The 26,572-nt window shown below is 41.8% G+C and overlaps 2 protein-coding genes across 17 annotated transcripts in view; one reads left to right on the plus strand and one right to left on the minus strand.

Moving 5' to 3' along the window:
• The window catches only part of SFI1 (SFI1 centrin binding protein), a 25,039-nt gene extending 13,398 nt beyond the window's left edge, over positions 1 to 11,641 (minus strand). The window contains exons 1-11 of one of the 9 annotated variants that reach the window (XR_014949165.1): positions 11,492 to 11,641; positions 9,567 to 9,650; positions 7,150 to 7,221; positions 5,378 to 5,485; positions 4,992 to 5,071; positions 4,380 to 4,497; positions 4,035 to 4,137; positions 2,857 to 3,013; positions 2,032 to 2,193; positions 1,453 to 1,523; positions 281 to 373 (exon numbers count right to left, since the gene is read on the minus strand). Coding sequence is in view for 7 of the 9 variants with exons in the window: in XM_085556060.1 (XP_085412186.1) it covers positions 281 to 373; positions 1,453 to 1,523; positions 2,032 to 2,193; positions 2,857 to 3,013; positions 4,035 to 4,137; positions 4,380 to 4,497; positions 4,992 to 5,071; positions 5,378 to 5,485; positions 7,150 to 7,221; positions 9,567 to 9,650; positions 11,183 to 11,427 (1,293 nt within the window). In the remaining 2 variants the exon portion in view is untranslated. Of the gene's footprint in view, positions 1 to 280; positions 374 to 1,452; positions 1,524 to 1,564; positions 1,666 to 2,031; positions 2,194 to 2,856; positions 3,014 to 4,034; positions 4,138 to 4,379; positions 4,498 to 4,991; positions 5,072 to 5,377; positions 5,486 to 7,149; positions 7,222 to 9,566; positions 9,651 to 10,246; positions 10,979 to 11,182; positions 11,443 to 11,491 lie in introns of those variants that run through there. The other 8 variants (XM_085556061.1, XM_085556060.1, XM_085556062.1 and 5 more) reach the window with 8 other exon arrangements.
• Positions 11,634 to 26,572, plus strand: part of EIF4ENIF1 (eukaryotic translation initiation factor 4E nuclear import factor 1) — a 19,846-nt gene continuing 4,907 nt past the window's right edge. For 2 of the 8 annotated variants that reach the window (XM_015877916.3, XM_015877918.3), the window contains exons 1-15: positions 11,634 to 11,823; positions 12,153 to 12,276; positions 15,918 to 15,991; positions 16,805 to 16,932; positions 17,488 to 17,783; positions 18,358 to 18,559; positions 18,893 to 19,068; positions 20,221 to 20,356; positions 20,679 to 20,858; positions 22,888 to 23,117; positions 23,955 to 24,026; positions 24,896 to 25,079; positions 25,747 to 25,826; positions 26,175 to 26,314; positions 26,484 to 26,568. In XM_015877916.3, coding sequence (XP_015733402.2) covers positions 12,157 to 12,276; positions 15,918 to 15,991; positions 16,805 to 16,932; positions 17,488 to 17,783; positions 18,358 to 18,559; positions 18,893 to 19,068; positions 20,221 to 20,356; positions 20,679 to 20,858; positions 22,888 to 23,117; positions 23,955 to 24,026; positions 24,896 to 25,079; positions 25,747 to 25,826; positions 26,175 to 26,314; positions 26,484 to 26,568 — 2,103 coding nt within the window. In that variant the 5' untranslated portion in view covers positions 11,634 to 11,823; positions 12,153 to 12,156. Of the gene's footprint in view, positions 11,824 to 12,152; positions 12,277 to 15,602; positions 15,678 to 15,917; positions 15,992 to 16,804; positions 16,933 to 17,487; positions 17,784 to 18,357; positions 18,560 to 18,892; positions 19,069 to 20,220; positions 20,357 to 20,678; positions 20,859 to 22,887; positions 23,118 to 23,954; positions 24,027 to 24,895; positions 25,080 to 25,746; positions 25,827 to 26,174; positions 26,315 to 26,483; positions 26,569 to 26,572 lie in introns of those variants that run through there. The other 6 variants (XM_015877917.3, XM_085556068.1, XM_015877919.3 and 3 more) reach the window with 4 other exon arrangements.

Below are 26,572 nucleotides of genomic sequence, written 5' to 3' on the forward strand. Positions count from 1 at the left end.
GTTGCAGCATGCTGCACTGCTTCACAAACTTTTTTATTATATGCTTTAATTTATTCTGGCCAAATAAAAAGTCATGATAAACACTAGAAAACACAAAACTAGAATAACATACGTAAGGTGGACAACAAACTTAAGCAAGATATTTTCTGCAGCTATTAATACTTAGGAGCAAAGCCATTAATCTAATTAAAAAATACATATTTTGTAGCTGAAAGTAGTAGCCAGTAGGACAGCACAAGAAAAACACTGAACAAGAAAAGTAAATAAAGGTCATACTCACTGTAACTCGATGCTGGTGGAATGATAGATTTTTTCTCACTTGATGAAGATGACTGTTCACGACATTCTGCTGAAGACCCTTAAACCCAAACTTCTGTAGGAGCAAGAAATGCAAACAACTTCTACAAAATCCAAGTCAGCAAGCACTCATCAGTTTAGAGCTGGCTGCTCCCATCAACAGATAATTGATGTTACTCCTTGCAATACCTAACATTTATGATCTCGTCATCAACAAAGCCATCCAATTTCCTCCCACAGATCATCACTTCTCCAGTTAAACTAAAACTCCCTTCCACCTTCTCAGGGCTTTACATGAGATAACTAACTTGTTCTGCAACTGTCAACACTATTACTCAAGTCCTTTCCTCATCTACATACTCCTTCAGTTCAAGATTTGTAACTTGCTTCTTATTAAAAATAGAAGAGGTCCACTTTCCTTTTAGGCCTCCTCTGCACAAGAGAAAAAGCATTAATACACTGAAGCAGCTGCACTTCTTTCAGTCTACAATTCCACAATACTTTGGCTCATGAATGAACACAGTAAATGAGTTAATCTTGCTTTAAAGGGCTCTTACGGTCACTAACATTTTCAGTCTATGACCCAATCAGATTTACTGCTGTTCTTTTGATGATCCACACCTAAAGAATTCAGTTTTAAAAAAGCTGAAGACTTGTGTCCACCTTTCAGGTAGTCCTGTAGGACTAGACTGGAGGGGAGGGGTGAATAAAAACACTCAACTCACTGCATATGCTATCTCATGTGAAAAGCATGTATGGATTACTACAGAGGAAGTACAGATAATTCTCCCCAGAGTGTAAGTAGGTAAACATTGAGGGTAGTGATAAATAAGAGAAATAAGGAAAAAGAAATCACAGAAGATATAGAGGAAAATTTTATTTCATGGTGAAAAGGCCAGGGAACTGGATAGCCTGGTATAATCAAGATTAGTATGTTACTTTAATAGTTTCCTAATTGGAATAATAACTATTTCAGAGAGTAGCACAGTTTCCCCATCTGGATTCACTGCCATTCTATATCTGTGGTAGAAAATGGCACGCTCCCGGCTTAGCACCCATGTACCACCGTTAGCACTCAAGGCACAGTGTTAATCAGAGGTGCTTGAATTCTTTCCATCATCTCTTCCCTATGATGTAACCTAACCGTGCTCTTACCAACACCTGATGTCTGTGGTGCTTTTCAGCCAGTTCACATTGCAGAGTCTCTTCCACACACAGTACAACATCTGTTACTGAGTTAAAGCATCTTTTACACATGAACACTCACCCTGATAAATCCACAACCTTCTCTCACAGACAGGAATGGGATCTCCATCTAAATTGGTTTCAACATTTGAATTTTCAGCACTGTTATTTGTAGGGAGATATCTTGATCACAGTCAAGTTTTTAGATTTGGAAAGTTTACTGCAATACATTTCTAATTGCCAAAAGGACAACTCTAGATAAACTCTGACACAAGAACGTTACAAAAAAACAAGCTCATTGTATACAGTTTGATGCTGACAGCTTCACAGATTCTTTTCTCATTTACAGGCATTTTTTTCCTCCTGCAGGCTCTTAGTTAACATACTGTGATCACAGTAATTTTATTTAGTATGGCCTTACACACATCCTTCTAATGATACAATTGTCACCCATGCTGCTACGTGATATTCTTACTTACTAATCAGATCCTTCCCCTGCAGTGGTGTTTTCAACCTGTCTCTGCAAGTGACCACACAGAAAATGGATACAATGCTTCCAGCGTGCAAAGGCTCTCCTTAAGGTAATCCTCGCTGACAGTTTTGCAAGGTCCTTTTGGTAAGCATGCACTCTTCTCCTGCACACCCATGACAGACACCAATCTGAGAAATACTGTCGGACTACTCTGCCTCGGTGATGCTCTTGAGCCAGCTCTAGAAAGCAAACACACAAATAGTTTATAAATTATCCCATTCTGGACTCATTTACTTCAGGTCCAGAAGCAAAAGTAGCTCTAACACTTAAAATGGTGGTAAAAACTCACAGTTAACGCTCAGCTGTAGACTATATTCTCCCTTTTGATCAGAAACATGGTTTTAAAGCAGTAAACTCACTGTACTAATTTAAGACGGAAAACAAATTCATTTAACACAGTGGCACCACTGTGTCACCTACTCAATATATACAACATTTCACTATAGTTGTTATCAGCTTCCAGATAGCCAAGCTGGACTCTCTTCCACTATCATCCATTAACAGGCATTCATCCAAACATCTGAATTTGTCCTGGTGACTTCAAGGGAGAAACAACAGAATTAGTGTAATTATCTTTACTGCCCCGTAGGATCTACGATTTGTTCAATTACCAAGAAAATCCAACACGGACTGGTTGATAACAGCCCTGAATCAATCCTTCTCACATTTCTCAATCAGAATAGAAACTGAAACACACAAAGTTTTCTCAAGGTAACAGTAAAGCATTTTCTTTTAAATCATGTGTGGAGCAGCTGATCTTCCTGTCAGTTCAGTACAGAACTTGAGCCAGACAGTGCACTGCTGGGGCTAAGTCCAGTCCTGCCCCTACCATTTTCACTCACCATTCTGACGTTTCTTTTCCCTGCAGATGTTCACGTATTCCAGCCATGCTTTCATGCACCTCTTCAATCCCCTGTGCACATGGTGAGTTACTGCCCTAGTATTCTTCTGCTTGTCACTCTGGCTGTTTAAATACAGGTCTCGCCACTGCAGCCAAGCCTGACAGGACAATTGAGAGAGGATAGAAATGGGTAAAAGACAAGATTTGGGTAAGTAGAACAAAGGCAGAACACACAGTAAATAGAAAATCCCCCATAAAAGTGGAAGCCATGAGCAATGAGCTTTCCTCCAAGCAAACCAAAACCAAACCAACAAAAACCTACAACTATTTTAATCAGTTTTGGGTGGATAATAAAGTGCAAACCACGGTCACCAACCTTCCCCCAACCAATTTAATAACTTGACATTCCTCCTGAATGTATAGCCTTCCCTCTCACTCTAGGTCATTCAAATACCCAAAGCAACAGAAGCATGGAATAGCTGGAGACACAGAGAATGTCCACTTAGTACTATATATGGGATTTTTTGGTCATTTTTTATATTCCCACTTTTTTTTCCCCCCCTTAGAAGTCCAAAGTAATATTTTCTGGATAACAGACTTTCAGAAAGATGAGTTCCCAAACCATAAGATTATCTCTTCAGAATAATATTGTCCTAAAACAGGTAGTGCTGCCATCTTAGACTGAAGGCAGAATTAAATAGCACCATCTGACTAAATGAACTGGACAAAAAACAACAGTTCCATGGAATGAAAGAAAACTACATTGCTCTCACTTTAGCTGAAATGAAGGAACTGACAATCTCTCAAGACTATGAAATGCTAGATGGAACTTCCTTACTCAAAATAGAGTTAAGCACACTGACAGAAATTCACTAGGAATGTGAAGGAATGTTGTCTCACAAAAAGGCAAGTTGCTGTCAAACAGGTGACTGGTGCTTGTCTCCTAACAGAATAGTAAACTGGCTGCTTCCTGGCAATATAAGAAATTGTTCCAGATTGCTTCGCCTACGTTTCTTGTAAATATTTTTTCTTGTAAAATAATCAAACAAAAGGTACCATAATTTGTAAAGAAAATTACAGACACTTTTCTATTATTCTTATTAACCAGCAACATATTAGTAACACCTGTCTGCAGCTTAAACATAAGAAATGGTGGTGTCTGGACTTCCTAAAACTTACTCGAAACTGCAGGCTCTGAGCCCAGTGCTGCAGAGCCAAAATATTCATTTTACGTCCAGTAGAGATCTGACAGCATCGTCTTCTCCACACTGCCCATGATATCCTGCAAAACAATATTACAGATATTCAAATGCAGGTTCCACAGTTTTGTGCAAGAAATCATTTTCCCCCACTGGAAAAGGTACAAACGGAGACCTCTTAAGGCCACAACCTAAGGTCATACTAGAGGAATTCAACTCAAATTAAACTTGGAACAAAGTCACTGTAGGAAAAGATAACAGAACACAAGCAAAAATCACAGCCTTATGGTCATTATCTCTCTGCCTATTTCCACTGCATTCTTACCGCAAATGGGTTCTTTCCCTGAATGCCAGTGCCACAGCCTGCATCCTTTGTTTTGTCCTTTGGACATCCACATAAATCAGCCAGTGCTGCCAGGCCCTGAGCAGTTTTTGCTTCTTTGCTGTGCAAAAGAAAAAAATATAGCACTTGAAATTTATACAAGAATCTGGCATTTTTAACTACTCTGGACCACCGCTTGTCACCGACCTCCAGCTCCCCCACCCGAGCCCACAGTGACACCTCGTGGAAAACCCGAAAATGACACCAGAGTCACAGCCACAACCACCGACCTGTGGCTAATTGTGAGTGTGGCTGAAATGCTGACAGTGCCGCACCACTTGTTAAGAACACTGTGAATTATCAGACAACGGCACTGCTTTGTCTCACAGGATGTGTATTTGTATACAAATACTCAACACAGCCTCGTGGGATAAGAACTGAAGAACTTTCTTTGGTTACTTAAAATAAATAAATAAACCACCATCAGTAGCTTTTCAAGTAACACGAACTGAGAACTCAAGCAGAAATAAGCTCAGATTGTTCAGCTGGAAGCTCCCATCTCAGTATGCCCCCAAAGAAAAGTAGTTTTGTTTGGTTTTGTTTTTTTACACTTACCATGAGACTCTGCAACATAATATTTGTTCCTCTTTCCTCGCTGCTGGAATACATAGGCTCTCCAAGCCCTGAATATCAAACTGTGGAGTAAATGCCCAAAAAATGAAAGAAGTTATTTGGTAAAATAGCTACAATGCCTAGAAGTAGGATTCTTTCGATTTCAGCTGCATTCTAAAGATATGCTGGATATGAGATATTGAGTTCAACTTAAGAAAATAAATATGAAGAGTGAGGAAGAAAGATATCTTAAAAATAAGCAATGAAGACAGTGCACTTGACCTAGAAGCACTACTGGTATTACTTAGCCACTGGTAACTTCTTCAGCACCCAATGACAGTTTCTCATATTACCATATATGCACAGTGATAGAAAGTAATTTGACAAACCTGTAATTGCTGTCTGCTGTGAGGCCGAGCTGTCTTTCCCTGCGAACAGTCCTCCATTCCCTCCATACTTTGAAAGATTTCTGTAGGATCTTCTGCTCATACAGGCATCTGGACAAATTAAAGATTTACAAGGGAAATTTCAGATTTATTTTAATGGTTGAACACAAATAAGATGAATGTAGATTTTCCAATCTTATCTGAGTAAACTAACAGCACCTATTGCATTTTTAAAATGCTACCCCACTGTGATACTTAAATGACATGAAGCAATCAGTTAATTGACTTTTATAGTCAAGAAAGGAAAGACAGACATTAACTAATTTGCCAAATAATTGAGTGCCAGTTGACTTGAAACATATGAACAGCTCACATCTTTTTTGCTCAGTTCTGTTTTAATCATCACACAACTGGTTCCAGTGATAAACAATGATGCACATATGTTCCCTGCCCAATTCTAGTTTTAGACCATCTTAGTTTTAGATGTTGAAATAACTACTTGATTTTATAATGCATTGATATTTCCATTGTATTCCTAGAAGCAGCATGCTGATCTTAAGTCATCCTAAATTCAAAATCTCCCCAGAGATCATTTAAACAGGCTTAAGAACTACATCAACTAGTCGAACAGCTTCAGTTTTCACACAGGTAATGTACATCACTTCCCCTTCCACATGGGTGCTAGGGCACAGAACAGATTTACATGTTGCATTTGGCCTTCTAATCGCTTAATTCCCATAGAACACCCTCTATTTTTATACCCAAATTTAACCATCACGCCTGACCAGGTAAAAAGCAATGTTACATTCCAAATGAATTGTGAACAATTGAAACTTCAGCTAGAAGAGGATCCTTAAGGTGGAATTCAGATTCTGATCACTTATCTCATAGAATAAGATTGACTCTAACTAAAAAGAAGGCTCATAGTCTATTATTAGATATCCCAACATTTCCTCGATTGTTTTTATTTTGGAAGAAGAGAAGGAATATGGAAGCACCTATGCAAACACAGGCTAGCAAATAAAAAGCACAAAAGCCCAGATGAGCTTTGAGAAATGGGTCTCATCAACAGGACTGGGTTCAGAATACCTGTATGCTCCTCACTGAAACATGCACAAATCCTTCCACAATTCACAGCTACCTACCCCATGCCAAGTTGCTAAGGCATTCCATGCACTCAAGCAGGGAAAAAAGAAAACAAAGAAATGAGCTATACATTGTTTGTTTGAATAGGTGCACTAACAGAACATTGCAACAAAAGCTACAGAGAACTGGGAAGTCCTAAATCTAAAAAGGCAGTTAATCATTGTTTACATCCCTTGTTGAACTTGAAAATGTATTTCACTCATCTTCCTTAATACGGAAAGAAAGAAACCACTGTTCTGAGTTTACACGCAGCCAAAGCGAGCAATGCAAATTCAGTGTATGGGACAGAAAAGCAATAAGGTTCACAGGACAGCTTCTGTTCAGCAACTAAGGCAGGCACAGCCAGAAGGCATTTAATGCTGTACAATGAAAGTGGGTAACGAGCTGATGGGTCTTGCTCTGACATCAGCTCTTCCCACTGGGAAGTGCACCAGTTCCCAAGGGTGTGGTAAAGCGCGTGGTCAAATTACCTCGACAGGCACCCAAGTATTTTCTTGTCAGCCAATAGACTCTTAGCCCAAGTTACAGTACTAAGCCATGTTTTAAAAACAACAAACACCCCCCAAACAAACAAACACCAGCAAAAAGACAAAAATCCATAGCACCACAATTTCTGTAACTTCACCTACCTGGCTTTGGAAGGGAGAACTTGTCCAAATGTCCTTTTTGCCCAGAGATAAAAGAACTTCCTTTCTAGGTAACTGAAATATAGATAAAGTTTACAGTCTTTGTACTCTTTGTTAATACCCAGGCAGCAGTACGAACAGGAACTAACTCTACTTATAGTTTCAGTAATAACACTAAGTGTCTGATTTAACAGAGATCAGGGGCAAAACATTTACACCCTGACATTAGTACCTGTAAACAGAACTACTCATCCAGCATACAGAGAGGTCAGTGCACCACTGCAAAGCTGAGATGTTCTCAAGCAGCCCATTTCCTTCCAGGGATATGAAATATCAGGCTGCTGGTTAACTGGGGTGCATTTTTGTGATTTAGAAGAGGAAATATTAATGTTTCTCTGCAGTGAATCAGCTGTATCAGACTTTCCAGACTAGTTAGGCCACTCTAACGTTTACCCCTGAAACAGAGACCTTTCTTCTTCCCACCTCCCTCACAGCTCTCTACAGGTACCAGCTCAACATGGCAATCTGTGACTGCGATACTATCACCCTTGTTTTCAAATGGTGTTAAGAAATAGCTGGTTCAGAGATGGCCCCAATAAGCAACAAAGCTGACACACAGCAATTACAGCATACTTCCATGCAAAGGGCCTCCCCCTTTCAGCAAGCCTGAGCAGCTACATCTGCTCCACCAGCTGAACAAAACACTACCATGCTTTTGATCTATAAGTAATCACCACCCCATTTTAGTCAAAATTACTTCAACAAACAAAAGAAGTAAAGAAAGAGAAGAGCAAGATTAAATTATTATACCTTGGCAGGCCTCTAGCAACACACACTGTTCAACAGCCACTGTTAAACTTTACATTAGAAAATAGAAATGTAGGAAATCTGAGCAAATACACATCCTCAGGTTACCGCAAGAAATGCCTTAGTCTTATTTGTACTATTAGAAGCACACTTCTCTATGTGTGAGCCCCATGCTCTGCTCAGTAAAAGATATATAATGTATTTATCACCTGATTTGGAATTCTTTTAACCTTCTTCCCTGACTCCAGACATACCCAACTTGATCCAGGCTGTCATCACATCCTGAGACTGCCTGGCAGGTGGGTGAGCAACAGATTGTGCGACTGCCTGTATTTCAGGCTGAGGTAGTTGTTGGATAACATGGACCTTGACAGGGTTTAATCTTAAAACTAAAAGAAAAAGTAGTATTTTGCACAAAGCTATATTAAAGGAATTATTCCAGTAAGTTAACATATTACAAAAGCATGCAATTGCACGCAGAAGCTGACAGCTACGTGATACTAAAAGGTTTTCCTAACACCCTGACTATTTTCACAAATTCAACCTCTAAAAAAGCAAAATATCAAAGCAAAAATATTGTCCATCTAGTTTATTTTTTCGTGTATTTCTGGTTTGGAAAACAAGAATAATAAAAAAATCTAACAAGATGAAACTTGCTGGACAAGTTGTACTGAAGCTTCTTTCCCAAAACAAATACTGCAGTCACCCCCAACAGCTGCACTTTAGGATAACATATTCCTGAACTCCATAACAGGCAACGGAATAGAACAGGCTCAAGTCTCACACAAGCAATCAGCTGAACTGAAGTTGCAGGAGATCAGCTGAGTAAGTATGTACAGCATGAACTGTAAACCACTGAAAACGGACAAAGAAACAAACAACATCCAGTAGTTTAATACTTAAAACCTCATCGGAGGAAACAGTAGTTTTGACTGTTCCAGTGCTCTGCAAGGAGCTAATGAAAGAATAACAAGATGCACATCTTGGAAAAGAAATAAATTCCTCCTGTATAAAACATTATTTGAGTATCTGCAGTAAGAGGTGGGGCCCATCCTGCTGACAGAAGATTCCACACATGTAAAGATGCGCAGTTAAGGAAACTGTATCCACCTGGAAGAGTTTCAGTTCAAGCACTTGTCAAGTTACCTAAAAGAGCTTTTAGCACAAGATTTTGTACACATCTACAAGGCCCAACGTCCTCTAAAACCTTCCAACCCATTCCAAAGCAAACTGAGTTGGACCATTAGCAATGCAACATTACAAAGTAGTTAAAAACAAACAAACAAACAGCTTGGATAAAACATACTGAAATGTTGTGTTAAAGGCAAGCACAAAATTTCTGTATGTTTTACCCAAGCAGTGCACACAGTGCTCAAGGAACACTGCTTTTACTGATAGTGTTACAATAACATAAACCCACACACAGTCATTTGGTTACCTGAGAGCTTATTTATATTTGAAGAGGAACGCTTTATGATTAATAACATTCCACAGAGGCCAATAAACATCCACATGAAAACAGACACCTGCTGTCTTATTGAATTTATGAGACGTCGTCATAACAAAGTTAACAGCCAAGGTCTTTAACAAGTAAGCATGCTATGATTGCTTACCTCCTTTTGGATTTCTCCATTTTGCTGCAGTCCCAAGTCTGCAGGAAATAAACGCGCACGCTGCACCGAGCTGCTGTGTATTGGCTTTGGATAAAGAAATTTGTCCTGGTTATTTGTGAAAAATCCATCAGATGGATTTATGTAAATCACAGAAATGTGGAATCATAGAATCATCTGAGTTAGAAGAGACCTTTACAGTCCAACTCCCCTGCAGTACCCGGGGGCATCCACAGACAATCACCCACAGATGATCAGGTGCTCAGAGCCCTGTCCCCTGACCTCGGGTGTTTGGAGGGACGGGGCACCACCACCTCCCTGTGCACCCTGTGCAGAGCCTCACCACTCTCATGGTAAATACATTTTATCCTTATATCCGGTCTAAATCTATTAGCATGAAACCATTTCCCCTTGTCCCATCGCAACAGATCCTGCTAAAGAGTCCATCCCCTTCTTTCTTACAGCCCCTCCAGGTACTGAAGTGCTGTTCCCAGCTCCCCCAGGAGCCTTATCTCCGTGCTGCACAGCCCCAGCTCAGCCTGTCCTCATAGGGGGCTGATCCATCCTATGTACTCTGTATCTGCAGAATGACAGATACCCCACCTGAAGATACAAAGAGCACAATGCACTTCTAGATATTGAACATGGAAGACATCCACCTGCACACTCGCAGCCTTGCTGACCTGAATGATGTTATGCTGACAGGCAATATTGTTGACAGGCAGGCTATTGCTATAGGCAATAAGCAGCCGTATGACAGAAGCTGTGCCTAGGTTAAACAGTGCTAGAAAGACGGTGTAAAGTAGAACAGATAACCATAGGGCCAATTAAGGGATAGAAAATCAGTCCATAACCAATCTGACTCCATTTCTAAAAAACCCAGAGCATCCACAAACTGAAGAAAATGAATAAAACAGCAAATTCCATGCAGCAAAACATCAGGACCTCAGAGAAATTAAGGCTCTGTACAAACTCCAGAGCTCACACCGAGCAACGGGCTGTTAAATTCAACGTGCGAGATGTAGGGTGTGATAAAACACCTCACTGCAGGTTGAGGAAGGGCCCTTACAGTCCCCCCCAACCGATGCCGTGGGGTCGGGCTGCCCACCACAGAGCAGCCGCTCAGCGCCCATCAGCCTCGAGCGCTTCCAAGATGGGGCCTCTCTTCGCCTGCACAAAACTCCCTCCGGTAAAGAACCTGAACCTGAACACTTGTTGTGCTTCCGGACAAACAGCCGACAACTGCAGGGAGCGACCAGCCGTCAGCGCAGGGCTGGAGCCGCCACACAGCTCCTGCTTCGGCTCAACCCTCCCCGGAGGACCGTGGCCCCCACACCTGTACCGCTACAACGAGCGGAACCGGGCCGAACCCAGCGCCCCGCAGCAGCTCCGCCCAGCACCACCGAGGCCGGAGCGCCGCCCGCGCAGCGCAGCGCCCCCTGGCGGCACGGAGGAGCGGCGGCCAAGAGCGGGATACAGGCGGGACATAGACCGAGCCTGGGGGGGGGCGGAGAGTCGGGGGCCGGAGCGGCGCTGTGCTCTACCGGGGTAAAGCGGAACGACACTCGGTCATTTATTATAGGGAACGTATGCTGCAAGTATCCGTTAACTCGCATTACATCAATGCTTCCATCAGCCGCCGGCAGGACGGCGTGTCCGCCGCTGACAGGAGCGGCCGCCGTGACACGGGCCGAGCCGCCCGTCCCGCGCTGGGCTGTGCCGTCAGTGCCGGCCCCGGGCGCCGCTCCGGCCGCGTTCCCTGCGGAGCCTCGTTCCCGGTGGAGCCTCGTTCCCTGTCCCGCCGCTCCCGCCCCTCTCCGCTCCTCCGTCCCCCGCCGCCGCCCCGCCCGCACACGGCGCACATCGCGTCCCTGGGGCTGCCCGCACAGATGCCTGCGGCCCGCCGGGCACCCGCAGCCCCCACTCACCCACCGCACGGTTCCATGCGGAGAGATAACGGCAGCAGAACGGGAGCAGGGTTCGGCGGGCGGCACACGGCGCGGCACGGAACGCGGCTGCACGGCCCGCACGGCTCTTCCAGTCAGGCGCCGCGCGGGGGAGCCCGGCCTCGAGCGGCCTGAGCCGCGCCTGCGCGTGGGCCATTAAATGGGTGCGGGGCGGGCAGCGGAAGGCCCCGGTTACGGCGGCTGAGGAGAGACAGAGTCGGGCGAATAGGGAGCGGGAGCGCGAGGCGGCCGAGGAGGGGACGGAGGGCGGGCAGGGCGAGGAGCCGGCCCGGAGCGCGAGGAGCGCCCGAGGGGTGAGTGAGGGACGGAGCGGGGCGGGAAGAGCCGCGGGCGGCGGGGAGGCCTCGAACGGAGCGCGGCGCCGTGAGGAGATCAGCGCTACGGGACGGCGACGGGCCGGAACTCTGTGCGTTGTGCCGGGCCGTTCCGCTTTGCGTTGTGCCGGGCCGCGGAACGCTCCGCGCGGAGGCTGCTCCACAGCCGGGCGCTGTGGGGGGCGGGCCGGGCGGGAGCCGCTCCGCAGCGAGCGGGGGGAGCACGCGTGGTGTATTGCTGTGCTGCTGTGTGCTGTGATGCGACGACGAGCGTCCCGAAATGAAGCGGCTCGTTTGTTTTTCCCCAGGTCCATGGTTAAAGGCTTTGACGTAGCCATGGATAAAAGAGGAGGCATAACAGAAGCTGAGAATGGTGATGCTTTTCTGGAATTGAACAGAACTGCAACGAAATACTCCCATCGCTATACAAAAGTAAGTGCTTTCTGCCTCTGGAAGTTGTACGTGGAACTGTTGGACAGAGAGGTGATGAGGGAGGGAGAGTCCCTGGGTGGTGGGAGCAGCCTCTGTGTGGGTCAGGACTTGCTGGATGACACAGAGCACACAGATCATTATATGTGATGTATCTATACAGCTCTGTCCTCAGCAGGCATCTCATTCTCACCGCTCTATATATGAGCACTTTGAAGCGTGTGCTGCAGACATAGAAGCCTGCTGCTCTTCTGGCTTTTCTCAGCATCTGTGCTTTATAGTTCACTTTTCAGCAGTGTTACTTTAAATTGGCCGATTTCCATAGAACATACAGCCCACCAAATCTAATTGCAGCTTTGTTGTATGCCTGTAAAGATGCTTTTTTGTTATCGTACTTGCAGTTGTTCGTGGTGGGGTTTTAGATCACATCTGCATGTGATTCTAACTAGTGCTCAGTGTGAAAGCTTTAGCACAGGTGCTCACATTTAGCTGTGATAATCATTGTTCTTATATGTATTTAAGTATCTAATTAAGTAACTGGGCAGGTTTGGAGCTTCGTGATCCTTGAGGTCCCTTTTAACCCAAGTGATTCTGTAACTAATTTGCAAATAAAGATCCTTTTAATAGGGAGTTGATATGCTGTGGAGCTTCATGTTCAAGTTTTGGTTGGGGTTTTGGTATTGCTTTTAGAAAACTTTTAATGGCAGTTGTGTGGGTTTTTTTTCCTGTTGCTGAAAGCTGTGGGAACAGATGGTCACTGCTTTGTGTAGAAATCTATTAACTTGTATTACAACAAATATCTTGAAGTGTGGAACAGAGTGAGATGGTGTGCTGCTGCTGCTGCTGATTGTGTTATCTTACTTGAGAAATGCAGAACTGTTTCATTCTTAGAGGTTGTGTATTGTTTTTGGGAGCTATCAGTGTGACTCTGCCCTGTTGAGATAGCAGGGTTGTCTTATTTTGACTAGGAGCTTCGAAGAAGCCAAGCAGTTTGGTGTCACGGTGGCAAAACTGATGTGGGAATAGTATGGTTCTCTGATTCCCTTCCTTTTCCTGGACAATATGTACATGTTAACCAAAGATGTGAAGGGTAGGATTGTTTGTGGAGCTTGATATTGAATTATTCCTGAAGTGGAGGAGAGGTCTTATATTTAAACCACCTGTTAGATAATCTGTGCCTGTCCTTGCTTGGTGTTGTTCAGCTCCTCCTAGAAAGAGGAACTAAACGCAACTGCACATTCTGACTGCTTTTTTGGCCAGTGCTCAGGTAGTGCTGGTGCTTTGTGTGCAAATAAACCAGTGCAGCAGAAAATCCAGTGTTATTTAGTGTCTGTAGTTCTGATCAGAATAAAGTGGCAGAATTAGTGCCAGAAAGCACCAGTCTTTTATCTGTTGGTTTCCAAAGAGTCTGATTTCTTACCCTTATCGACTCTGCTAAAATGTCTTGCACAGTACTACTTGGTTTTTTTTTGGGGGGTAACTATTTTGTTTGATATCATCAACATCATAAGTGGTTTTTCCATGATCAGTTTAATACTATTTAGAGGTGGGAGGGATGCTGCTTCAGGGCATGTACTGCTGATTTGGTGTAGAAAGAGAGTTCCTAATAATTTATATTAACTTTCTAACACTGGGGCAACAGCTGGTTAATGTGATAAATCCTTGTGAACTGCTTGAATGTAACTGTTCAGTAGGAGCTAAAATACTTTTTTCCTCTTTCCTTCCAAGCCCTTTTGCGTGAATTAAGAAGAAATGAACAAAAGAACACTGTGGAAGTGTACTCTTAAGACAAAGTATTGTGTATTCCACACTGTGTCTCCTAGTGCTTTAGAAGCACGTTGCTCCAGGGTGTGCAGCTCATAAGTGAAATGCTCCTCACTTCAATAGAAAAGTTGCAGTGAAATCTGTTTGAAGTCTATGAACTCCCTCTCGTGGCCAACAAAATAGTAAATTTCCATGTCTGGTGTTGGATAGTGTTGTTAATAATCCTCATACCTACATCAGACTATGATAGTATTACCACATTGATGTTCCTCATAGATCAAAGTTTATTTTGGGAGGCCATGGGCAGAGAGTCCAGTCTCCTTCTTTTTAAATAGTTGCTGTCCAGGTTGTCAGATGGTGCTGGGGAAAGACTCATTTTGCTGAGGACTAGTACAGGATTATGCTGAGGAAGTACATTTGTATGGTAGGTGGATAAAACCTTAACACATGAAAGATCCTGGGCATTGCTTGTTAATGTAGCCACTGATCTGATTTTTTTAGATGCATGGGAATAATGATGTGAAAGCTGTTGTGTAGATGCTTTACTCTTGGATTACAGAACCTTCTTCAGTATGGCTGATATGGTGTCTACTGTTTGGGTCTTTGTCCTTCCTGATAAGTTCTCAGTACAGTACAGCTGGAAGGGAGGCAGATTAAAGAAAGGCAATCTACAGAAGATATATAAGAGTTAGAAATGTGCATCTTTACTATGTGTAGCTCTGGTGATTCAGAGTGCTGACAACACTTAGTGCTTTTTGAATGTAGCAAGCTACAGTGAGAAGGTAAGCTGCTTGTCTCCCTAAAATGGCTGGCTAGTCAGGGTGCACAGCTATCAATTCAGGAGTGTATTTGGAAGCTGGTAGGAATTGCTAAATGATATTTTAGTTTTACATCAATTTGTCTTGGGTAGAGTCACAATAGGTGATGGTTTTGAGTAGGTGATGGTCAAAAATGACAAGCTTGTCTGGTATTTCCAGATCTGCTTTAGTGATTGATATTGTGTAATGCTTTTATTTTTACAAACTGAACTTTACACAGCATTGAACACAGCAATTTTCATTCTATCTTGAAAGCTTGCTAGCTTCAATGTCAGTGCTTGTTGTGCTTGTAAGTTAAATTGTGCAGGGAAATGGATGAGTTAACATGGCTGATGTGGACAGCCTTAAGTGTTAACAGAGACCAAATCTGACCTAGTAAGGCTTTGTACTTCAAGTGAGTATGGATTTGAGGTTAATGTTTGTGGGTAAAACTTGTTTTATTCTTGTCATCTACAGTGGTGTAGATATGGGAGGAAACATTAATTTACTTGCTAAGCACTGCTACTACTACTTTGTCATTCACTAGAAGTCATACTGATTTGTTAGATAGGTCTGTATGATTAGTTTCAGATCATTTTCAGAAACCAACTTCTGTTTTTAAACACTTCTGGTTTCTGGAAGTGCTATACTGACTTATATAGACGTTGTCTAAATTCTAGGTTAGCCCAGTGAAATACTCTTTTGGAACCTGAGTCACACTCTAAAATTTGTTCTGTGTTGATAATGGTGCTGTAACTTATTCCACAGGTTGTCAGTGTTATGGGTTGGACTCGCTTTCCATTCTCAAACTGCATTACGTTGTCTCTGTCATTGTAGAAAGAGGTAATGGAGGTGAGGTGTATAGTTCTGATTAGTTGAGAGTGTGCTCAAAGGATACTGGTGGAAGAACTGAAAAATAAACGAATGTCAACTTTTCACTGTTGTATTTAACAGTAAATGAACTAACACAATGACATGGCTTGTCAAATGAAATGGCTAAATCAAATAGGTAGTTTGGAACACATGTTTGAGTCACTAAATCGTGTCTGGGTGAGAATTAAAACTGCTTGCTCTTTTTTCTAGGAGGAACTTCTGGATATTAAAGAGCGTCCCTACTCTAAGCAAAGACCTTCTTGTCTCTCTGAAAAATATGACAGGTATTTTCTTGATTATACTGAGAACTACATCTGTTTCCAAAGCAGAAGTTGAAATATCAAGTAGTTCTTAGCTGGAAAGTTTCTCTTATTTTGATGCAAGTAAACTGAAGTATTTTCAGAAGTAATAATCTAATAGTAGAAACTGAATGTGCTAGTTGGGAAATTTGTACTTGGAAAATATTGTAATGTAAGATCCATAAGAAAATAACTTTGCACTGTACAAATCTCATAGACATACAGAAGCTATGCTTCAGCATGATTTTAGTGCTGTTTCATTTATTTAAAATGGTAACAAGAATATAGGTGGGTGTACAGCACTGACGAGGTCATGTTGCAACAGGCTGACTTGCTTAATGGATTACGCTCCCACGTTAACAGTGTACCTCATTTTAAAATGAAGGTGAGAGTATTCCTGGCTTGTGCTGAGGAGTTTGCTAAACAGCAAGATCTCCAATACCAGATTGTTCGTTTGGACAAGTATGAGATGAAGAGAACTTCCAAAATGCCTGAGAACTGAGACACTTGATCCACTTGAGTTATTTTTATCATTGTGTCAGGCAAACTTCCTTGATACCTGGTGGGATAACATATGTTCTACAGTCTAAGTGTATATATGGTATACTTATGCTTATAGGAAGGATCTGGAATACTACACTTCACGACCTCATGTGGTAACTCAAAGATTCAGAAGTTAGGTGGGAGGTGGATCTCGTTCGTACCAGATGGCTAATGAGTTCTAGTTTGCAGCAACAGTGATATGATTTCTTTATTATGTTAGATGTAGTAAGTAATCCTGCACCTTTTTTTTCATAGTGATGGTGTCTGGGATCCAGAGAAGTGGCATGCATCTTTATATCCGAGTTCAGGGAGGACTTCACCAGTGGAAAGCTTTAAAAAAGATTTGGATTCAGATCGGACTTCTCTTATGCGTAGAATAGTAGGTGAGTATGTTACAGTACAGGAACCAAACTTAAACATAAGCTGTTGGCAAAACTTTCCTTTTGGGATGACATGAATATCTGAAAATTTATTACATAGAATAAGTATCAAGGAAATCTTGGTGATTCCAAGTATAACTTGTTCCTGGTATGCTATTAACTCTATGAAAACTAGCAGTTTGTTATTGCCTGCTGTTTTTGCAATATAGTAGTAAGTACATTTGGAACTATGCAGTTACAGAGGGTAGTTTTCTGTACTTCAAGATTGGGCATGTACTTAGGAGGTATAGATGAGAGCAGGGACTTTCTAGGTGACAGAGCAATGATTCCTTAATATCCAGCTGTGAATTTTAATTCTCATCTTTCTGTGGTGTTTGGCAGGTTAGCCTCACAAAAATAAACTGTGGATGTTGTCCTTTGAAAAGCTCCAGGGGTAGCAGCAAGGCTGTGGTTTATCTTATTTTTTTATTTATCTTATCTGAAGGTTATCTTGTGGATAGCTAGCTTGTGCTTACTGCTGTATTCAACTAAATACTTTGTGTGATCTTTGATTTGTAGATCCAAGAGAGAGAGTGAAAGAAGATGACTTGGATGTTGTCTTGAGTCCACAAAGACGAAGCTTTGGAGGTGGCTGTCATGTAACTGCAGCTGTTAGCTCACGTCGATCAGGCAGCCCATTAGAAAAAGAGAATGACGGTGTCCGTGTTATTGGTGGACGTAGGATTGGCAGTGGAAGAATCATCTCTTCACGTAACTTTGATAAAGACCACAGGGGTGGTGAAAAAGATTTACGTGATTCTAGAGATGCAAGAGACAGAGAACGTGAGAGGGACTACAAAGATAAACGTTTCAGGGTTTGTTCTTTTTTCCTGGTTAAATATTTAAATAGTTTTGGACAGTCTGCGCTAAAAGTAACAGGAACAGGCTAACTGCAGTTCAGTGTTCCACACAAGTGGGCTTGTTCTTAAAGAGAATCTTCATGGTCCAATGGATGAGCACTGAGTTTCAGGTGTCAGTTCTTTCCTAGAAGAACTGGGATACATCCACTTCTGTGCATCCTACAAACCTCTCCTGTGATAAATGCAATAACAAGATATTAAGAAGTCTGATTGTTAATAGTTCTTGACCTAGTTGTCAGCAGATGGAAGCTTTTATGCTTCAAGATATTTGTTTTAAATAATACAAAATATCTTCCTCTCAGGATACAGAACTGAGTTTATACAGGCCCTTGCAGACCAATAGCCTTTATTGTTGAAGCAGAAAGTCAGCGGTAAAGTTTAAAATTGAATAAGCAAGCTGGATGTGCTTTAAAAAAAAAAAAAAAAGGCAAGATGATGGGGGAAATAGTGTCATCTGCTTTGGAGATCAGGGAGGAGTGTTATGAAACTACATTCAGTGGTTAACTTAATATTTTTAACATCCCACCAGAGGGAATTTGGTGATAGCAAACGTGTCTTTGGGGAGCGAAGAAGGAATGACTCGTACACAGAAGAGGAACCTGAGTGGTTCTCTGCTGGTCCTACGAGTCAGTCTGAAACGATTGAGCTCACAGGCTTTGATGACAAAATTTTAGAGGAAGATCACAAAGGGAGAAAGCGTGCAAGACGGCGCACAGCCTCACTGAAAGAAGGTAAATCTGACAAAGGCTTTTTTTGTCTGTGTTGTTTGTTGTTGCATGTGGAAATGATTCCTCTACAAGTACAGGAAAGTGTCAGGAGTAATGCAGTTTACCAGCCTCTAGGAGTAATACTAGTCATATCTTAATACTGTTAAGAATACTTACATCATGTACAAAGCTTTCAGGGAGCTCGGTCTATGGAATTTCTAGGAAGAAAGCAAAAGCTTCCAAAGGATTCTTCATGGAAGAACAGCAGCTGTTAATATACTGGGATAGCTGTATCTGCTTGTCTGCTTTGTGTAACAGTACATCTGATCTGTGTGCTATTTGATTTTTCTTCTTAAGGGATAGAATGCAATGGTGGAGTGGCAGAAGAAGATGAAGTGCAAACTGTCCTTGCTAATGAAACTCCAGCAGATCAAGAAGTTCCCAGGGAAGCTGTCTTACAAGAACCAGCTCCAGGAGAATTTGACTTCAATGAGTTTTTTAACTTGGATAAAAGTGTTCCTGGCCTGGCTTCGGTGAGCTTTGTCTTTAAGCTGCTCATGCTCTTAAGAGAAACATCAGGTTGCTACTATGTCCAATTACAGTTTCTTGCTTTTAATGTTGCTTTAATGTGATGTGCAAGTGTGAGACCACCTTTAACTTTAATTTTGGTGTGCTAGGATGCTACTTCTGAATGATTTCTCTTTATCTCTAGAAGGGTATGACTTTGTAATAATGCAAAGAAGGAAGAAAGACTCAAAATCACTATTGTGCTTTTTGTTGTTGAACACCACTTGTTTCAGAGAACTTCTGTGGCAGAAGAAAGCTATTATTCCTTTGGTCTGAAATAAAGTGTTGTATGATGAAACTTCACCCATCCCCATTTAACAAACTTTTAATTGGGATCTCTTGCAAGATGGAAGCTTTAGTTTGAGTTCAGTTTTACAATGCTCTTGCTTTTGAAATTCAAGTTAGCAAAGGAGCATACAGTCACTATGAATGGGAGTAGTTTTTGACTTATTGTCTTAATAAAATCCTGTTCAGTGAACTCATGTCAGGCTGAAGGGAGAAGGATCTAGCTGCTAGACTCAATTGATCTGAAGAATGCAACCCTCTTAATCATGGGCTAGTTCAGGATGCAGAGTGCAAGCAGGTAGCCTTTGGCTATAGGCCTTCTGCCCCACCTGTTGTGGAATACTCCAAGGCTGAGGAGTTGTCCTTGCAGATCATTCAAGGCTCTGTCCTTGGAGCTGAAGTGAATCGTGGTTGTGGGAAAATTCAGCTAATCAAAGTGCTGCTTCTGTGCAGTGATAGGGACTAAAACTGGCCCATATCAGGCCAGGATTGCTAGGCTATTATAACTTGTTTTATCTCATTTAGAGAATGCTTCTGCTGCTTTTCTTCACATACACTTTGAAATGTCATAGCTGCAGTATTTATGTGATGCTGTTTCAGTTCTCATTTTAAATTTGAACAAATTTTTGGTATAATTGAAAGATGTAATGAATTTTTGACAACACTGATTACACAAAGGCTATTATATTTAGAAGGAAAAAGCATTTCAGAACTTCTAAGCTCAGGATCCCGTCTTGTTATCTATCACAGAATAATCTTGGTTGTACAGTAAAGCTTCTCAAAGATCTTTCTGACAATAAGCTTCCATGTTTTTGTTTTTCCTCATCTTCTAGATGATAGAAGATGTGTTAGGGGAAGGTTCAGTGTCTGCCAGCAGGTTTAGCAGGTGGTTTTCTAATCCCAGTCGCTCTGGAAGTCGGTCAAGCAGCTTGAGATCTACACCCCATGAGGAACTGGAGAGACTAGCAGGTAAGGCTGCAGAACAGTGCATGGTCTCTTTCTTTTGTATTCCCTCCTACCTGATTAATGAGAATGTGACAGGTACAGCTTTAGGATAGTGCATCTCCCACAGTTCACGCACATGATGTTCTTTTGGAAGTTCTAAATGTAAGCAGTTCTGTTTTTGTAAATGTTCTTGTCGTGCTCATAATGACTTTCCAGCTGATCTTTGGCAGAAGGTGTGAGGCATAACTTCTCAGTGACCTGTTGAATTTGGTTACCAGTGTATGTTCATCTTGAGACCTTGGGTTGGTAAACTGATGTGGCAGTGCTCCTGGTTTTGCTGTTTCAGGTCTAGAGCAAGCCATTCTCTCCCCTGGCCAGAACTCTGGAAACTACTTTGCTCCCATTCCATTGGAAGACCACTCTGAAAACAAAGTGGACATCCTAGAAATGCTACAGAAAGCCAAAGTGGACTTAAAACCTCTTCTCTCAAGTCTTTCAGCCAACAAGGAAAAGCTTAGAGAGAGCAGTAAGTGCCTCTTCAGATATTGTGGAGTTCTCATTGTGCAGTATCTCAAAGCAAGAGGCTTGATATTCTGGATACATCAACTACCAAGTCCAGGAGTAGGAAGCACTACCGGTTTACTGGCACTATAGATCACAAAATACTCAGCGAGTCTTACTTATGTTACTGTCTTCACTAATTCTTTTCATCCTGATCACAGGATGACATCAATTCTCAGACTGTTTACTGGCCAGTAACAATCATAACTTGGGATACGAGTCTTGAGCTGAGATTCATGCTTTCTCTGGCCATTATTTAAGCTTGTCATGCTTGAGACTGGCAGTGTCAGTTCAGAAACAGGTATCTGAACTCTGGTTTACCAAAAACTTATTTTAATTCTTGCAAGGTTCTTTGGTGGATCACATTGATCCATTAAGTGTTGGGATCTAAAAAGATGAATGATTGCTGGAGGATATTAGTATTTCTTCAAATTGTTAAACACTAAAATCAAATCTATCAAGACTATTGCTGGAACTTGAATCACAGTGATCTGTTTGCTGTTCTGTGTTCTAGTTAAACATAAAGTAAACCTTGAGGTACTACATAGGAACAGATTTGTTTCAGTTAGACTAACTTGGCTAGGATCCTGGGACTGCAGGTAACTTCTGTTAGCAGTTGCCAGCGAAAGTGAATTCTTTTTCCAAATGAGTTCAGGGCTGACATAAGCTTGATGTTAAAAGGGAACCTTTTGGTTATGCATTTGCATGTTTGGCATGATAGCATGCATGGTGGTACAAAAGTAGATGTATTCTTTGTGAAATCTTAGTCTTGTTCCAAATTATTTTCTATCTGGCAAGCAGCACGTATTGCCTACTGAAACGGACTGAACAAAATGTAATGCTGTTCCACGATCTGTGTGAAGCAACTGGGTATGAAATCATCGGAGAATTGCAAATATTCTAAAGCATCCAGTCTGGGAGCAGGAGCTGTCTGGCTAACATGTGGAAAACATTTTCTTAATTTGACTTAAATAGAAGTGCAAGTCTTTTCTATGTTCTGCTTGGTCTGAATTTCCTACTAAACCATTTCTGAACTTTGATCCTCACAAAACACTGATGAAGGAACAAAGAACTGGGGGAAGCTTCCATTCGTACTCTGACTTGTTATGTATTCTCATAACTTACAAGTGTTGTGGAGTTTCCAGTCCCATTCCTCTCCACCAGCATCATGCTCTTCCTTCGTGTTTCATTCTGCATGTCTGAATCATTGCTCCATCTTGCCTTCTTGCCCAGATTCCCAATAAATCTTGTTTCTTTGGACCAGTGCTTGCTGCAGCAATTCATAGCATGCTCCTTCCATTTTTCTGCTTGGGATAAACAAACTGGTCCATAATGCTTGTCTAGCCTTATCAGTTTGCATATGTGCATGCATACAAATGCAACTACTGCTTATTAACACTTGTGCCTTATTCTGATTATGCCAGTGAAATCTTTCTGTAATGGCTCTTAATTTGGGGGTTGAAAAAGCCTACTTCACATTTAATGCACACCCAACTAAGTGTGCATCTGATTGTCTAAAGTATCAAGGTTTCTTCAGGTGTGTATTCTCTGTACCTGTGATAGTTTCAGGCAACTTGACAGTCCTTCCACTGTGGCTGTAAGACAATCTGATTTCCTGCAGTATAAGATGCTCAGAATTTTCTGAGTTAAACTTGGTCATGTTCAAGTGAATGTTCTCCATTAAAAAGCAAATGAAATCCTAATATGCTGTAAAATGAAGTAGTGGCCTGTCTCACAAGGTAAATGGAAGGTAATGAAAACTTATAACAGGCTCTTACAGTGCCTTACATGCTCTTATTTGTGCATGGTGGTACCTCCAGTGTGAATACAAAGATGTCTAAGTACAGGTAAGATGCTGTTAAGCAGCTGGTACAGAAAGTTTTTTGGCTGTTATCCTGTTTTCAAACAGTTTGTATTCAACTTCTGCACAAGAGTGGAGCTCTCTTTTAAAAAAGGACACTGTGGTTCACCAGTATTTCTTCTGTATTTCTCAGCGCATTCAGGAGTTGTGCTTTCGGTGGAAGAAGTTGAAGCTGGGCTTAAAGGCCTGAAAGTGGATCAGGAGGGGAAAATTGCTGCTCCATTTATGGCGGAGCAAATGGAGGAGTCGTTGAATATAGCTGGCTCCAGACAGATCAAGAAAGATGGGGATATGACTGCGTTTAACAAACTAGTCAGTAGCATGAAGGCAAGTGGGACTCTACCTTCACAGCCCAAAGTCAATGTAAGTAACACACAGCTGTCTCTAGTGAACTGTTAATGGATGTGTTAAGACACCGGATACAGATTGAAAAGCCCTTACATTACACCTCTGATAACGTGTGGGGCTTGGTTCAATCTGGTGACATGAAATTAAATAGTGGCTTTCATTTACAGCTTTATTGCTTGAAGGTAGAAGAAAGCCATAATAAAACAGATGTGCTGTGGTCATTTGCTTCAGCCAAAGCAATTAGGTTTATGTCACTTTTATTATAGAGGACACTGCTTAGTTCCTATACTTGAACATAACTTGTCAATGTTTTTATTAAAAGCAAACATCTCTGTAAAAAAAGAAAAAAGGTATTAGCCAGGCATAGCAGACACCATCAGTCTGATCCTTATAGAGGACATGCTAGAGATTAGTGATTGTCTCAGTACTGCTGTTGAAAGGCAACTATCAAATATGTCAAATAGGTGTCATTAATGCTTAGCTGAAGCTCATACTTCTTGCTATACTAGTGCTCCTTGTTTCTGCATTGCTTCAGTTGCCCACTTGTTCCTACTGTTTCTTTCAGTTTGCACAACTATATGAATTCAAGATTCAACATTATATTTTGAGTTTATTGAACTGCTTGCATGCAGTCTGACACTAGGTGTTTTCTTAAGGCATATCAGTGAGTTGCTGATAGCAGCCCTTGTCTGCTCAGCCCTTAACTTTCCTGGGATTTTATTTGGCTGATGACTAAACTGTAGTCATCAGAACAGACAAAAAATGTTAATATCACTGAGAGGAATGTGGATGGTGTTTTAATACAGTGCTTGTTGTATTTATGTGCAGCTTAAAGTGTTTTTGTTTTCTTAGCAGAGCCTCGAGAGTCACTTAATGTCACCTCCAGAGATGCCAGGCCAGCCTCTATCAAAAAATATTCTTCAGGTATTTCTTATAGGCTGTTTAGGTTTCTCTTTTTCTCCTACTAGGAAAAAACACAATGTTTGGAAATAAGGATTTAAGGCAGTTATAAGGGGTCAGACTATTCTCCCTGTAAAGGAAGCTACAACTGAACAGTGACTAAATTTGTCTTATGATGCATGTCCCATTGTTATACTTAGAAAACATACAAGGCTTGCTCTGGAAGTAACACCTTCTATTTTATGTTTGCCTGCTTGTCAAAGGCAGATGCTGGTGAGGTGGCAGTAAAGGTTAAACCTTCCTGTCAATATTACGTTTTGCTGCTGTGGGATAGGTGGCAGCAGAGGGGCAGTGTGTTGAAATGGCATCTGACATGGAAATTTGTGCGAAGTAAAGGTGTGGAGTGGGATTCTTGTACACAAAGGGGGGGATCTGGCACCCATTGACATCCATTGATGACTGCTGAATGTTTGTGGAGGCTAAACAGGGGATGTAAGCACAGTGAGGCAGTGACTGGTGTGTTTCAGCTGTGACACAGGTGGTCACCTCCACTGGTGCAGGTTTTTACAGCGGGGTATGGAGGCTTTTGTTAATGGCTGGCAAAAATGCACAGCAGATGGTGACTGAAAAAGAGTGCTTTGTAGCTGAGAATTTGCTTTATTAGTGTGACTGTACATTTTGTATCTATTGTAGTTTCTGTGGAAGTAAATAGGTTCCAGTGTCACTTATGTAAAACCTGGTTAGGTGTCTTAATTCTACCAGTTTTGGTGTGTAGTTGCACAAGGCAGCCTTCTCTTCTAACTTGCTAAATGTAGCATAGCCTGTAATCTAGTAAAATGAGCTCTTTTGTGTAAATCTTGTATTCTGAACTTTCTCCTGTTATGTATTCATAGGAACTTCTTGGCCCACCTGTTACCAGACCTGCTTCATCAAATGTCCTAAGTGGCCTGATAAGTGGCTTGGAACCTGGAGCCCCTTTACTGGGACAGAGGGCGCCCTCTCCCCCTATCCCACCTGTGTTTCCAACTCGAGCTGCTTCTGCAGATTACCTGCGCCATAGAATATCTTCACCTATTGGTATGGCTTGTTGCAAAACAGTGTTTCTTTTGGCTTATTTGAATGAGTACACTCTCTTTTAAAGAACGCTTCATAGAACAGTAAGCTTACTGACGGTAGGCAGTGGTAGGAAAGTGTTTGCCTCTTGACTGTGTACAACATATCATCCTTGTTGGTCTCTGTTTAATCACAAAAATGTACAAGTCAGCATCAGCTGGAACTCAGAGTAAATTCTGCTGGTGCATTGAAATGTGGTCTACTACATAAGAAGCTAATTTGCATCTGGGTAAGGGTTTATTCTCTTTATAGCAGCTGGCACGGTGCTGGGTTCTAGATATCTAACAAGCTGATAGAATGCTGCTGTAGCTACTGCCGAACAGTGCTTGCGCAGTGTTGAGGCCTTGTCTGTTTCACATTCTGCAGCCCCAGTGATTAGACTGAGGGGCACAGCTAGGCAGATGACCTGAATTAACCGAAGAGTTGCTCCGTGCCATGAAATGCTTAGCAATAAAAAGGAAGAGGAGTGGGTTTAGGAAGGAGGTTATCTTTTGCTTGAGAACTGACTAAATGGGAAGCTGAGAATCTTCATGGGGAATCCTTAATTCAGGTCTAAATGGTTTACTTAAAGTTATATGTCATATACTGGAAGGAAAAGTGTTAGATGCAACTGTTTAATGTTTTTCATTAGGTTTTGGACAAGGTTCTCAGCAATTGCTTGGTGATCCATTTCCAGGTGTGAGGAAGCCCATGAGCCCAGTTGCTGCACAGGTTAGACTTAAGTGCTTTTTGCTTACACGTTAAATTTGCTTAATCTTTCTCCTTGTATTTTGGAGTCCAGAAAAAAACTTGTGGAAGTGTATTGAGTAAACATGTATTACATGCTTGTTCCAGTTAACTCCAAATATGAGAATGTGGCATCTAATTTAGTACCGTCTCAAAACCTCATTAGACCCGTCTTATGGTATGTTAAGAGCTATTAGGCATCTATTGTCCCTCAGTAAAATAGAGGGCTGTTGGTGGGCAGATGCTTTGTGAAGACACAGCAGTAAATCTTTGTCTTTTTAAAAAGACCTTTTGATTTGTGCTGTTTTCTTTTCCAACACAACTCCACTTCAGATGAGTTCCCTGGAAATACAACAAGCTGCATTAGAGGGACTAGCGTTACCACATGACTTAGCCATACAGGCAGCAAACTTCTATCAGCATGGCTTTGGTAAACCACAGATGGACAAAAACAGAGATGGCTATAGAAACAGGTAGGTATCTGACTGCAAAACATAAAAGGCATATTGTCAATTGTTTTTCACTTGGGTTTTTTCTTTCAGAAAATATTGGTACTATTGTGACTTAAGCATGTATCATTTATTGGCAATCTTGACTTTTATTCTGAGCCATGAGTAGAACTAACTTCCTGTCCTTCAACAGACAACAGCGAGTGACTAAATCACCTGCACCGGGACACAGAGGGAATACATCTTCTCCAGCCCCTACAGCATCCATTACTAGCATGGTCA

Source organism: Coturnix japonica, chromosome 9, assembly GCF_054131305.1.
Source record: "Coturnix japonica strain WE chromosome 9, WE-NBRP24, whole genome shotgun sequence".
Lineage (NCBI taxonomy): Eukaryota > Metazoa > Chordata > Aves > Galliformes > Phasianidae > Coturnix > Coturnix japonica.